The sequence below is a fragment of the Lycium ferocissimum genome, chromosome 2 (assembly GCF_029784015.1).
Source record: "Lycium ferocissimum isolate CSIRO_LF1 chromosome 2, AGI_CSIRO_Lferr_CH_V1, whole genome shotgun sequence".
In the NCBI taxonomy this organism is placed as follows: domain Eukaryota; kingdom Viridiplantae; phylum Streptophyta; class Magnoliopsida; order Solanales; family Solanaceae; genus Lycium; species Lycium ferocissimum.
This window is the reverse complement of record NC_081343.1, coordinates 67,309,062-67,323,720: the sequence shown is the minus strand read 5'-3', so window position 1 is coordinate 67,323,720 and position 14,659 is coordinate 67,309,062. Positions and strand designations below refer to the sequence as shown.

The following is a 14,659-nucleotide window of genomic DNA, read 5'->3' as shown; positions in this document are numbered from 1 at the left end:
TGTTGTTATGTGGTTTTTTTTTTTTTTTTCTTTATTTAACGTGGCCGTGAATATAAGATGTTCAATAATTTTTGGTTTCAAAATCAGAATGGTTAAGGTCTCTTTATGTTTAACTTTTTTCATTTTCTCAGTAATAATATTTTTCTTAGATTCTTTAGAAATCTTTTTTGTGTCATTGTAAAGCAATGTAATTAATATTTCCATGACAAGACCTTTGGTTAGTTTTAGAAAAATAAAGATGTTGCGAAGGAAATGTCTTTGGGTTGAACTTATCAACGTGTATATTTATATTTTTGAAAAAATTAAAAATATTTTTAGCTTTTCGAAAATCATATCCCACTTTAATTATTTTAATACTTATTCAAGCATTAAAAGAATATTATTTTTTAATTTAAAGAGGTTTCGTGACCGCGCGACGCTCGGGCAAAATTCACTAGTATAATATAAAGCTAGGCATCGACAAGATGATGTGTCACCTCTCTAAGGCGTAGAAACACAATTATCTTTTTCCTCTTTTTTTTGGCATTTTTTCTATTTTTCCCATGTTTTATCTATATTAAAAACAAATCAAAGTCACTCAATTTAACCCTCTTAATTATGTTAAATGTGCTATGTTAATTAGTCAGTTATGTACCTCTTTGTAAAAACTTAATTTTTTTTTCTTCCATTCTCAAAAATTGTACGTTTATTGGAGTAAGGTTTAATTACTCCACTAATACTCAGTTAATGCTATTAAAACATGGTCTTCATTAGCCAAAATGATAAGAGGTTCATACGTTGCCAAAATGACTTATTGTAACTCTTCTAAGTTTCATTAACTCATGATAAATGAATGAGTATAAATACTCTGTAAATTTCATTTGGCCACGGCACACTCTTCATCTTCCCTCCCTATGTTTTACCCCATTTCTAATTACCCTTCCACTACGAAGCCAAAAGCCATGAAAATAATAATATGATCCTTTATGCAATGAGAAAGTTTTGCCCAGGTGGAGTATTCTTTGGCTAACCGTTACTCATGCTGAATCGGAGGAAGTTTTGCCTCTGTTTTGTTTTTGATTTAGTGTAATACTCGGTGGGGGTAAATTTTTACCCCATGTCCTAATCGGTCATCTTAAATTGAGCGAAGCAATTCTTCTATTCTATTTTTTTTTTTTTGTATTTTGTTCATCAAAAATCTACTCTATGTAGTGATGCGGGAAAGATTGTTGAGAAGGGGACATCTTTTCATATGTATATCTTGACTTATATATAATTGTAATTTAATATTTTGTGTAAATTATAAGAAGTTTTAGATAAATAAGATATTTCATAAGGTAGATTGTTTTTACTAATGTTGTATTTGACCGCGCAAAGCGCGAATAAGTTTACTAGTATATAATATAAAATTATTTGACACATACTTATTTGGCGGCTCACACATTCACAGACACTTGATCAAGTAACACATTTAAACCTTTACATTTCTTCCAATTCCACCGATGGGAGACTCTTGTTCCCAATACTGTAACTATTCCAACATTGGAATTCCACTTAATTTATAGTGCAATTGACCAGAGCTAATATGAACCAGAGCTAATATGAAAAAAAAAATCACAAATATAAGTTTAAGAATAAATTGCAATCGTTGAAGAATAATTTCACTAATAATGTAATCAGAATATGTAAAGGGGTCCTTGATATAGCTCCAGCTATGTGAATCAATTTATATGACCCCAATATACAAAATTATTTTGGTGGATTCTTCTTCTTCAGAACAATAAAGATTGGTTCAAGATCAAATATATCTATTCACAAATATAAGTTCAAAAAAGAAAGAAAGAATTTTAGCACATGAAATAATAAAATGTTTTATGCTATCGAGTGTTAAAAAGTGACGTCGGTGCAATATAATTATAGGCACTTCAATTTTCAAAGAAGGATTTCATCACCTATAATAAAAATTAGTAGAGCTCGAGGGTTGTCGTGTGATTTACATTACATGAGTCAACATAGTAGAGTTTCTATTGATTGCAGGACTTATCAAGCTCAACATCAACACAGTGGTAAAAATATATCCACGTCAATTAATTTTGAAATGTTGAGTTCATATTGACTACTTAATCAATCAGTTAATAGATCCAGAGTCATTTGATGTTGACAGTGACTTAGTTTATGCGAATGAGTTTATGAGAAATAGTTTACCAATATTTAAGCCCTCGAACACGTAATAGGCTTATAGTACATCTCTATCCAAAATTTCCAATGAAGTGGTAATTAAATAAAAGTACTCTCCTATCAATTACATGTGGTAATTTTGTAACTCATTTATAAGAGTTACTTCACTAATAAGTAGTATTACCTATAACAAAAATTACGTAACGGAATTTGAAGGTTGTAAGTTGTAACATGATCCACACGATACAATAGAGTTGTGTAGATTACTAGAAATATAGTTTAGTTGACCAAACTTTCAAAATTTACTTATTTTAAAGTGCATTACATTATAAATGCTTCTCAAAAATATTTTGGCCAGTTGTTGTTTGTATTTGACTAATCAATTTGAAAAACACCTTTATTAATATTAGAGCTTCAGTTTGTGCTTGCCAAGGTTCCAGAAGTATTTTCAGGGAGAAGCTATATTTTTCAGCTTCTGCTATAACTAAAAAACACTTACCCCCTCCCCCGCCCTAACAGTTTGGCCAAATATCTAAGATAAATATTTTTTAAATTTTAAAAAAACTTTTAGCTTCCCAAAAGCTTGGCCAAACAAATTCTTTTAAGAGCAAAAACAACATATTTTTTGAAAGCACATCCAAATAATTACCATCAACGAGTGTGGTGAGATGAATAGGACCGACGTTCTAAATTTTAGTCTAGAATAGAAAAATTCCTGATAAGAAGCATTTTCCTTTTAATGAATCTTAATCGATACACATTAAATATCCTGTTAGGTGGTATCAAATAGTAAATGCTTATACAAAAGAAAAAGACTGATAACTGCAAAGTTGGTATACATCATTTTATTCAAATAGTATTTGAATAATAGTGGACTAACACTTGGAGCAGTGGCGCATCTAGCATAGTAAATGGGGGTTCAATTGAATCCCTAATTTTCGACGCAGATTATAAATTTATGTGTAAAAAATTATTAAAATTCTAACAAATAGTAGATATGAACCCATAACTTTAAAAATATAATGGGTTCAATACTAAAAATCTAAGGTTGAATCCCTAGAATTTAAATCCTGAATCCGCCGCTGACTTGGAGTACAAATTCAAGCAGGATATTGTTCATTTCCTTTTCATCATTATAAGAAGGTCTACACCACACGTTAAGCTGTGCACAACCGAGAAGGACTTTACTAGACAAACATGATAGCCTTTTAGACTATTTAATCCAAACACTGTCCAAAGCCGTTGTTTTCGAACCCTCCAAAATCCCATGTTTTCATAAGTCAATTATTACCAAATCATCCACACTTTCTTCACTAAAAAACATTTTCCAGTGTACTACTTACTTATTACGTTTTTTATTTTAATTAAATAGTTTAATTATAAAATTACTCCCTCCATTTCAATTTATTGTCTGATTTTATAATCAAATACAACTCTCCGTCTCCAACTCCAGCTTCATAATTTCAAATAAAGTGAAAGATATTTGATTTTCATTGCCAAACGCCTATGCGAAATGTATCAAAATGTTATTTAATTTTGTGATATTAAATATATTATTTGGAGAGTTAAAATTAAAGAGTTACTGAAAAGGAAAAATACATTTTATTTAAATGGATTAAAAAGAAAAATAAGTTAGAAATAAAAGGAGTACAAATAAACGTAAAACTACATAAAGTAGCAATCTTGCATTACATAATAATGCAAACATGATTCTCATCATCGCCAGTAAAAGAGACATCTGTGTGCCATCAACGGACCAGTAAAACCCAAGCTGACACGTGTCAAACATTCACATGAGTAGTACATTGTCCTACCGTACAACAGCAGCGTACAACACCTAATTTTCCAAGCAGTCTTGTATTACACGTGGTCTCTTCCTTTTTAACGCCGGAAATCCCTCACACTCTTCCTTTTTCTTCTCCGTTCAAACGTATAAATAAATCTATACGTATAGCCGTAGAGATATACATACATACCAATATACGTTGATATTCTTACCATAATTACGGATTTCGATTCGGAACCCTAAATCTAGAATTTAGTGGGATTCTACACTTATAAAATCTGTTACCTTTTTGCTCTGTGTGTGTGTGTAAATATTTTTGTACACAATGGGTGCGGTGACGTCATCAATGGCAGCAAAGTTTGCGTTTTTTCCGCCAAATCCACCGTCATATCGTGTGGTGGTGGAAGAAACGACGGGGAAATTGAAGTTGAGTGACGTGGCAGGGAAGGAAAACGTGGACGTCTTGAAGTTACCGACGAAGAAAGGAACGGAGATTGTGGCGGTGTATATTAGGAATCCGGCGGCGATTTTGACGGTGCTGTACTCCCATGGGAACGCAGCTGATCTAGGGCAGATGTATGACTTGTTTACTGAACTCAGTCAACATCTTCGGGTCAATTTAATGGGGTAATATTTACTACTACAACTACTTTTTTTTTTTTTTAACTTTAATTATTTAAAGTTTTTTGGGGTGAAAAGTAGATGGAATGAAACAGTTTGTTGCTTTTTTGATTCAACAGTAGAATTCAGTGTAAATCAAAGTGGGTTAATTATTAGATAAGAAAAATTGCATCTTATTGAGTTGATCTAATCCATTTTTAGCTTTAAAATTAGTCAAATTGACTCTTGAATAAATTGGGACAGAGGGAATATTTGTTTTTTAACTTTAATTATTTAAGGTTTTTTGCTTTTTCCTTTTTGGGGTGAAAAGTAGATGTCTTGCTATCGGATGAGAATGAAACAGTTGTTTTTTGATTTAGTAATAGGATCCAGTGTATACATCAAGGTAGTTTACAAGTTCTTTTTATCCTTGCCAATTTCTAAAACAATTAAGTTTCCTTAAGTCTAATACAAATGATGCATCTCAGATCTTGCATCAGGAAATTCGCAAGTAGGGATGGCAACGGGGCGGTGTGGGTGCGGTGCGGGTTCTATCTTAACCCACAAATTTTCAACCCGCCCCGCCCCGCAAAGCATCTATACCCGCGTCCACCTGCCCCGCGCACAAACCGCATCCACCCGCGGGTATAACTTGTCCCAATAATGATGATCCATTCTTGATTCATTTTTTAACTCTGTTGAGAATAACTGGACTTTAAATGAGTCCTTTTAGATAATAACCAGTTAACCACCCACTGGCAACTAAGTTATTATTTTAATCTTTCTGTTGCTTTCATCTAGAGGTGGCAAAATGGGTAAAAAATATGGTTATCCGCCCGACCCAACCCATTTTAAGTGGGTTGGATACCCAACTCATTTAAAATGGGTCCAATATGAGTCAACCCATATTATCCACTTAAAATATGGGTAAATTAACGAATAAAGTGGATAAAACCCCTGACATATAGTGTGTTTGGTATGGAGGAAATGTTTTCTAATTTTTTTATGTTTGGTTGGTCAAAATGTTTTGGAAAACATTTTCTCTAGTTTACCGCACCCCACCACCTAACCACCCCTTCTTTTTTATCCTACCCTGCCCCACTAACCCCACTATCCCCACCCCTTCCCCTCTAAAACCCTCTCAATTAAGTTTATCCCTACCCTCAACCCCACCTCTCACCTAATCACTTTGCAAAACTAGGCATTTTGTGAAAGTAGTAACTTTCGAAAATAGCAAGTTTACAAAAGTAATCAAATTACAAAAGTAGCTGCTTTTTCAAAATATTACTCGCGAAAAGTAGCTACTTTTTCAAAAATAGTCGTTTTGCAAAAGTAGTCACTTAAGAAAATAGTCACTTTTAGAAAATAGCCACATTGTGAAAGTAGATACTTTTTAAAAATAGTAACTTTTTGAAAGTAGTCAATTTTCATAAACAGTCATTTTGTGAAAGTAGTTACTTTAAAAACTAACTACTTAGCAAAAGTAGCCATTTTTAAAATAGCTTCTTTGTGAAAGTATTAAAATAAACGTTTTTACAATGTGCCATTTCTAAGATAGTGGTCACTTTTGTAAGTAGCTATTTTTTTAAAGTGACACAAAAATGGCTACTTTTGTAAAGTGGCCATTTTTTGAAAAATGACAAAAAAAGTTGCTATTTTTGCAAATTTGCATTTTCGGTCGTTTTGCAAGAAATATATTTTTTCAAAAATAACCATTTTTATGTCACCTTTCAAAAATGATCAATTTACAAAAATAGCCCTTTTTGTGTCACTTTTAAAAAATGGCTAGTTTACAAACATAGTCCTTTTTGGGATTGTCTTCCGTGCAAAGTAGTCATATATGAAAGAGACGGCTTTGGGAGGGTTGGTGAGGGTTGGGTGGAGCGGTGGTGTGCGATAGGGTGGATGGGGTGGGTAGGTGAAGATCCATTTGGTTAGGGAGTGGGTGGTGGGGGGGGGGTGGGGGGGTAGGGTTGGATGGGTAGTTTCTAAAAAAGATTTTCTTGGAGGTCGTGTCATTGAAAAGTTTCGAAGTTCTATTCTTCCCACAATTTGAGAACTATGTGCGGGGATTGGATTTGTGGACAAAATGGTAAATTAATCTTCTCCATATTAGCTACATGAAGCCAACATCTTTGAAAGTAGTTTTGGATACTATGGATAAGATGGATATCCATATTATCCGTCGGGTAACCCATTTTTAACTGTGTTAAATATGAGCGGATCGGGTAATTGATCCGTTTTTTGTCAACCCATTTTCGATCCGGCCCATATCCGACTCGACCCGCCCGTTTGCCACCCCTACTTTCATCCAAAATTACTTATTTGATCTTATTAAGTGTAATTTTCTTCCACGTAATAAATCTAGGCTCACTTTCAGTAACTAATATAATAGTTAGTTTTAGTTTACGTTAGTCAAAAATTAACTTTACTAATTAATATATAAAAGTTTAGTTTTTGTTTTTGGGGGAATCTGAAAATTTAGGAATTAAAAGAATTATTACTATGTACACATGTAATGCTATTTTTATCAAAGAGTTTACTTTTACTCAGTGAAAATTGATGGCCCTTACTTTAAAATAAGATGGACTTTATTTTAACTTTGACGGAATCTTCTTAAAATGATAATCAGATACACACTTATGCGAATATTATCTACGTGGACGTGAAATAGTAATGAAATCTTGTCTTAGTTAAGTAAACTATATCAAAATTATTTTTTCTTACTGGAAAAATTAAATGAAAATGATCATGTAAATTTAAGTGTTATTTATAAAGTTAGTATATATGCCGAGAAAAATGGCACTCAGTTGCCTTTCAAATTTATTTTCATACCATTATCTAGAGAGTTGAGATATACACGGAAGAAGTGCCAGTTGACACGATGAAAGCAAACAAATTCAAAATTTTCAACACTAACCTGCACTCGCCCCGCACCGCAAAGAATGTTAAATTGATTTATTTCGACCCGCCAAACACCGCCCCACACCCGCATATGCCTATACCCGCACCGCACCGCATAAGTCTAAACCTGCCCCGCTCCGCACCCGCACCGCCCCGTTGCCATCCCTATTCGCAAGTGTCATAGTTGTCTATTATCCTTGACTTTTTTAAATATGTTGCTTGATACATAGAGAAAACCAGTTGAAAAAATTGTTCTCACATCACAATTGAAGTTGAAATACTTCGTTTGTTCCATTTTATGTGATTGGACGCTCGGATTTAAGACATTAATCTGAGTCTTATATATAAATAAAGTTAGTTTGTGTGAGAAAACATCCCATCAAATTTTTGCATTCGGAAGTTATTTTATTTCCTGAAAGTTGTAAAAGCTGTATGTGAATAAAATGGTGTCAAATACTTTGGGATGAAGGGGCATTATTCTTGATGCTTTTCTATATGTTATTTCATATGAAGAGAAGATTGGTTGAGAATTTGTTCCTTGCGGTACTGCTAAAGTTGATGAAAGCTAGGATTAGTTTTCCAGTCAGACCTCGTGAATGAGAAGTAATGTCGAAAAGCTTGATTTATTTATGGTAAGAGATAAGCATTTCTTACATCTGGACTCCACGGGCTGTAGAAGTAACATTTTTACCTTGCTCATGTATTGTCTTGGAAATCATTAAGCTCTTTTTGGAACTTTTATGATATCCGAGTGAGATCTGCCTACTTGGACCATTGTGTTCAGGTCCTTTCGTCCTTTTTCCTGATTGCGTAAATTATATCTGAATGGAACTTGGAGGGAAAGATTACCCTGAGTTTTGGAAAAAGTTGCTTACTCTCATCCTCTTGAACAGCTAGTGAAAAACTTGATTTTGAACCCTGTGTTTAGTACACGGGCTTATGCATATTTGAAGTTCAAATTACCTTAAACCTTTTTTCTGGCAGATATGACTATTCAGGGTATGGGCGGTCCACAGGCAAGGTATTAAAGATTTATTTTGATGATTAATTAGGAGAGAAGTATGTTGAGATTGAAGTGTTAAACTCTTATTTTCTTTCTCTCTTACAGCCTAGTGAGCAGAACACTTATGCCGACATAGAAGCTGCATATAGATGTCTTGAAGAGACATATGGGGTGAAAGAGGAAGATGTCATACTATATGGACAATCAGTTGGTAGTGGACCCACACTGGATCTGGCATCACGATTGTCAAGATTGAGGGCAGTGGTTCTTCACAGCCCAATACTCTCTGGACTTCGTGTCATGTATCCAGTGAAGCGTACATATTGGTTTGACATATATAAGGTTAACTTTATATTTCTAGCAGTTTGTGAAGTTCATTTGAAGGACTGGAGCTCATTGTGTAACTAGTTGCTTGTTTATGATGCAGAATATTGACAAAATACCATTGGTTGGATGTCCTGTCCTAGTTATTCATGTGAGTATTCATTTTTCTTTTTCAAATTTCAACATTTACTACCACATTTATATTGATAAAATTGAGTGTTGTCATATGTTTCAAAATTAATTCACTGGTTAAACTGTGATCTTTAGATATGAAACGGGTCACTAGAATTATGCATATTGGGGTATATAAAATCTTCTTTGCTAGATTGTGTTTAAGGAGGAACCAGAATAGAGGTTGGACTAATATCTGGTGTTCTTGGCAATTATGCCTTCAGATTTCTCCATTTTAGCCTCCACTTACGAACCTCTACTAGTCTACTCCACCCCTGCCCCTGCCAATCTTCACATCGTTTTTTCTTCTGGGACAAGTTTTGAGTTTTAGAATGTTTTTAACCATTTCTTTTCTTATTAGAGTTGTTTATTATAAGGTCGCGCCTTTCTATTTGTTGGGTTGTTCATACTCCGTCCCCTTCATCCTATTTTGGTTGACCTTTCTATTTTAGTCTATCCCATTGATATGACCTCTTTTCCTTCAATGGCATATGTCCTCCATATTCAAATAGTCAAGTTACATATAGTGGTGCCACTTTATGTTATCTTGAAAGTATCTACATCCTTTTTTTTGTTCTATAAATTTTATCTACATTTTTATTCCCTTTTTACACTTTCCAGCTATTTTGTTAAAAGATGTCTTTGAAGACTCAAATGTAAAATCTCAGTTGGACTGTTTCCTCTAAAGCTTTATGCAAGTCGATGCAGGTGATGCAAATAGTACAGATAATTTGAGTTATTTGCCTTACAAAAAGGCTAAGAGTAGTTTCTCGGAGACAAATTGATTCCGTACCCTATCATTTTTTATCATCACAAATCCATTTTTTTTTTAATATTCTAAAATAGTGTTCTGTTTTCTGGATGTACCTTCTCTAGAACTTTTTTTTTTTTCTAGTTATATTATAATGGTAACTCTTGGATTCACAATTGCTAGCTGATATCTGATTTTTTTTTTTTTTGGGAGTATCCAGGGCACTGCAGATGATGTAGTTGATTGCTCCCATGGCAAACAGCTTTTTGAGCTATCTAAGCAGAAATATGAGCCATTGTGGATTAAAGCTGGTAATCATTGTGATTTGGAGCTCTTCCCGGAGTATATAAAACATCTGAAGAAGTTCATATCAGCTATTGAGAAATCAATTTTTTCATCTGCACTTCTCATGAGCCAACTAGATAACCCTCGAAGCAGCACAGATTGTAGACCCCGGTCAAGCACAGATCACAGGGAGAAATCTAGGCAAAGCACAGACAATAGAGAGCCTAGAACAAGCACAGATCGAAGAGATAAATCCAGAGCTAGCATCGACCGCAAGGAAAAATCAAGCAAGAGTATGGATCTCTCAGAGAAGACGAATAATAATATAGAACAACCAGAGAAAGCTAGAAACAGCATTGATCGGTTAGATTACCACTGGCTAAAGAGTTCTTCAATTTATTTATTTTTAAGTCTCTTTTACCGCTAAATTAATTCAGAATAGCCTGATCGTGTATAAAATGCGATAACTGCTTTAATAACTGTCGGATGCTATTGGTGGCAGCTTTGGCGAATTGATGAAATCTGCTGTATTGTGCAATATTGATTGCTTCAAGCCTGTCAGAGCAAAGGGCTGAATGTCTGATGAAGGTTAGTCTAAAAGGGCAGTCTTTTCCACTTTCAGCATTTGAGCATTTTGGTTATTTGTTTGGTTTTAATGGTGCCATCTTCGATTTTTACCTTCTCCATACTATACGAGCTATTGCTTTATAAAGGCTAATTGTGTATGCAATATGTTCCTAAGAAAACTAAATGATTATTCTCTTCTTTCTTATGCTTGATTTGCTTCGTAATTTTGGAGTCTTTACGTCTTTTTCTTAAAATACATCGGTTAGCAATTTGGTCAATGTTTGAAGTCCTTGGGCTAGGTTTATTCACCTCAAATAACTCAATATTTAATCTGATTACCTAATCTCCAACCTTTTTTAGTGCACAGTCATGATGAATGTAACTCAGTGTTATCAAGAGCGAAAAGCCCAAAAAAGCTCTAAAAAAAGCTCTAAGGTCAGCTGGGGCTTTAAGCGCAAAGCGCAAATAAAGTGTGGGCTTTAATGAAAAAAGGCGCAATGGCGCAAAATTACAAATATATGTATATTGAGTCCAAGACTAATAATAATAAGCATGAATAACAAATATATGGACAAAGAAATTGTAAAAGCATTACGATAAAGTGAAATATCAGTTATCTAGTGTCATCTCTTCAAAAGAGGCTTATTGGCAAGGAAAAGTATGTCTTAGAGCCTTGATGATGACACGAAGCGCACATAAAGCGAGGCGAAGCGCTCAACATGTTTTGAGCCTCGCTTCAGGGCTTAAGCGCGCTTTAAGCACGCCTTTGACAACACTGATGTAACCGCTCTTCCTATGCATTTTAGCAATATGTTTCCTTTATCAGACAATTCTTAAAATTCAAAAGCAAAGAGATTTATCTGTTATTCTGGCACCTGGCTAACGGAAGAGTGTAAGAATGCTTATAATACCAACTGTATATACTCCTATTTGTAATCTGTGGCTAAAATCTGCTCTGTTTCTCTGAATTATTGATTGCCTAATTTACTTATCACTAACAAAAAGAATTCTGTTGATTGCCTAAATTTTGACTCTCTCCTGCCAAATGTCAGCATAGGTAAACTTTCACATGTAAATGTCTGCATGAGTATATGTTCTTTTTTAGTTCTGGAAACAATTCCATATATTTGATACCGAAATAGGTCATGTGTGTGTCGTGTGAATTTTGGTGCCTGCAGCCTCGTTGATGTATCATTCAGCTGAAATCTCTAAAGAATCACTAAACTGAAGTACAATTGAGGTTCTTGTAGTTGCTATATGTTTCTTTTCAGCATTGTGCGGTATAAAGTTACTGCAATAGGTGTTCATGTATCGGAAGATTTTCTAAACTATTTGTTGAAATAAGGCCTTCAGATAAAACCTTTCTCTCTTAAAAGTTGGCTGAGCACCACCTAAGGAATAAATTTCTAGTGATTAAGTAATAGGCTGCAGAAATCATAGAAAGGATCTCCTTTTGTTGATTAGGAATGGATTTGGCCCTTCTACTGGAAGAATGCAGGTCATAAATCATCTTCAAAGTAAGCATTTTGCCACTGCTTTGCTGGTAGCTTTGCTTAGAGATCCCACATCCATCCATTAAGCCCCTTTGATGAGCTGGTGTGAATAAAAAGTAAACATTTTAATGGGTTGATTGTAGAATGTAATGCTTGATTTGTCGTTTCATCACTTGGATTGGAGATGGTAATGTTTCATTTCAACTTTTGCCCAGTTTTGCTTTGATGGACCACGAAAAACCTATATGTTTTATTAGTAGAGTTTTGTGGAACACTTTTGCTTACAGTTATTCGATTGCTTTCAGATACCTGTTTTATACCATGCAACGATGCTGGAATTTCTACCAAGAATGTGCATGCTCCCGAGCTCAACTGAACATTCCAATGCAAACACTGGTTGTAGATACCACGGCGAACCAAAATGATCTTAGCATGATAGTTATCACAGGGGATCCTACAATTAGATGAATTGGGTTAATAACCAGGTAAAAATGATTGGGTTTCTCCAGTCAGGTTAGGTGGTTTTATGACCCATTACAAATGTTCTTTTAATTATATGACCCATTTCATAGATCTATATGTTATGACGTAGCAGGTCGATGATGAAAAAAGACATGAAATCTTTGTATGGTCATATTCTTCTATTTAAATCATAATAACCAGTTATTTTATACCATTCTCTCTCTTCCGTGCCTCTGTCAAATTATATGCTAGAATTAGAATACCATGAAGGAAACCAATTTTGTTGTGGATTCAGACAATCCTGATGGAACACCCCACTCCGACACCAGGTTGGAGCAGCGGCTGAAACTAAAATAAACTGTAATGACCAGGGATCCTCTAGATCTATTTTTTATTTTTTTTCGTTTGAGGGGAAATAAAATGTAACGACCAGGGATGATGATTGTCTTTTTTGTTTTGTTTTTTGGTTTGAGGTTGAAGTTGGAAATGTGTAATATTTGATAGTTGTTTCAACAGCAATTTTCCCATCTTATTGGATGTAAATTTAACTGAAAAAAAAGCTCTCGGTAAAATCAGATGAAAATTGAACTTGATCAAGATAATGAAACACAGTTTTAATCTTTTTAAGTTAAATTTCAGAAATGCATAGCCGTGATAATGCCTAATTCAAATTAATCTTCAAAATATAGCTGATCTAATGATTAAGATTCTTTTTTCATTTTCAAAACTACTACTGTAGCACGACCAATACTTTCGTTGAACGAGATCATCTACATGTCGTGTCCTCTATCTTGGCCGGTAATGACATATTAGCTTTCTAAAACTTGTTCTCATAGCATGTTTGGTCAAGCTTTTGGAAGGGCAAAAGAGGTTATTTTAAAAATTGTGGTGTTTGGCCAAATTTTTTGGGAGGAATTAAGTATTTCTGGTGTTTGGTCAAATTTTTTACATTTAAACACTTTTTAAAAGTTTGGGAATTAAGTACTTATTTTTGAAAAATATTTTTGAATTTTTTTCTTTCTAAATAAGCTGATTTTAGAAGTTTGGTAGACTATCAATTTGTTAATATTACAGAGAGTTTTCGCTGTTTTGGTTATTTTTTAAAGGTTTTCTACTGTAAGGGCCCGTTTGGCCATGGATAAATTTCACACTGTTCCGGAATTTGATTTCGGAATCGTGTTTGGACATGGAATTGTTGTAATTTTATGGAATTTAAAAATATACGTTTTTACATTTTCATTCCAAATCAAAACATATTATATTGTCCAAATATAAATACCATTTTCAAATCACTCAATTATACATTTAAAAATTGTATTTTTTAACAACTTTCAAGTTAATTAAATAACACTCTTATTAATTTTTTTACATATGTCTTAAAATGACAATTAATTATATCTTAAATACAAATTTTATTTTCCTTTCTCTTTCTTAACTTCTTCTAACCCCCACCCCATCAATCGTGCCCCCACTTATTTTGAAAAATATTTCTTTCAATTTTTTCTTCTTTTGAAAAACCCATAAAAATAGCTTATAGAATCGATATTTTACGGTTTCCAATTGTTGCTTTTTATCATTTTTTTTTCTCGTTTTATTTTTTGAAATTCTTATTTGGGGTTTTCATGAAGATATTCTTTTTCCATCAATCTAATGGAGAGAGATTAAATATTTCCGAGAAGTTTACTTCAACTTTTTAACATTGACAATTCACTTGGGTAGTATTTTTTAAATGGTTTTCTAATGTAACGGGGTGTGAGGATATTTTTGATTTGAGGAAAGAGAAAGGATACATGGATTCACATTTCATACAACTTTGAATTTGATTTCGGAGGTGGGTGGAGGTGGAAGTTGTAATTTTGGGGCGGGGGAATTTGGGGTGGGGGAATATGGTGGTTATATGGTGTTGTAATTTTATGGAATTCGAAAAACTCTATATATCTGTTTTTACATTTTTCATTCCAAATCATTCACAACAGTTCAACATTTTCCCAAGTTATATCCATGTCCAAATATAAATACAATTTTCAGATATCATTTTCCTTTTCAAATACTCTTTTTTTTTTTTTTTTTTCAAATTTCACATTTTTATGTCGAAACGTTCACAAAAAGTTTGTGTATTAAAAAACGTTATACAATGATATTTTTTTAAAGTTCAA

At 33.7% G+C, this 14,659-nt stretch overlaps 1 protein-coding gene across 1 annotated transcript; it reads left to right on the top strand.

Annotated features, from left to right (window-relative positions):
- The first annotated feature begins 4,109 nt into the window (after positions 1–4,109).
- Positions 4,110–12,717, top strand: LOC132046985 (uncharacterized). Its single transcript, XM_059437847.1, has 7 exons — positions 4,110–4,570; positions 8,432–8,468; positions 8,556–8,792; positions 8,878–8,925; positions 9,917–10,344; positions 10,484–10,569; positions 12,347–12,717. Exons 1-6 carry the CDS (start codon positions 4,269–4,271, stop codon positions 10,554–10,556), a joined length of 1,125 nt encoding a protein of 374 aa, XP_059293830.1. The 5' UTR covers positions 4,110–4,268; the 3' UTR covers positions 10,557–10,569; positions 12,347–12,717.
- The last annotated feature ends 1,942 nt before the right edge of the window (positions 12,718–14,659 follow it).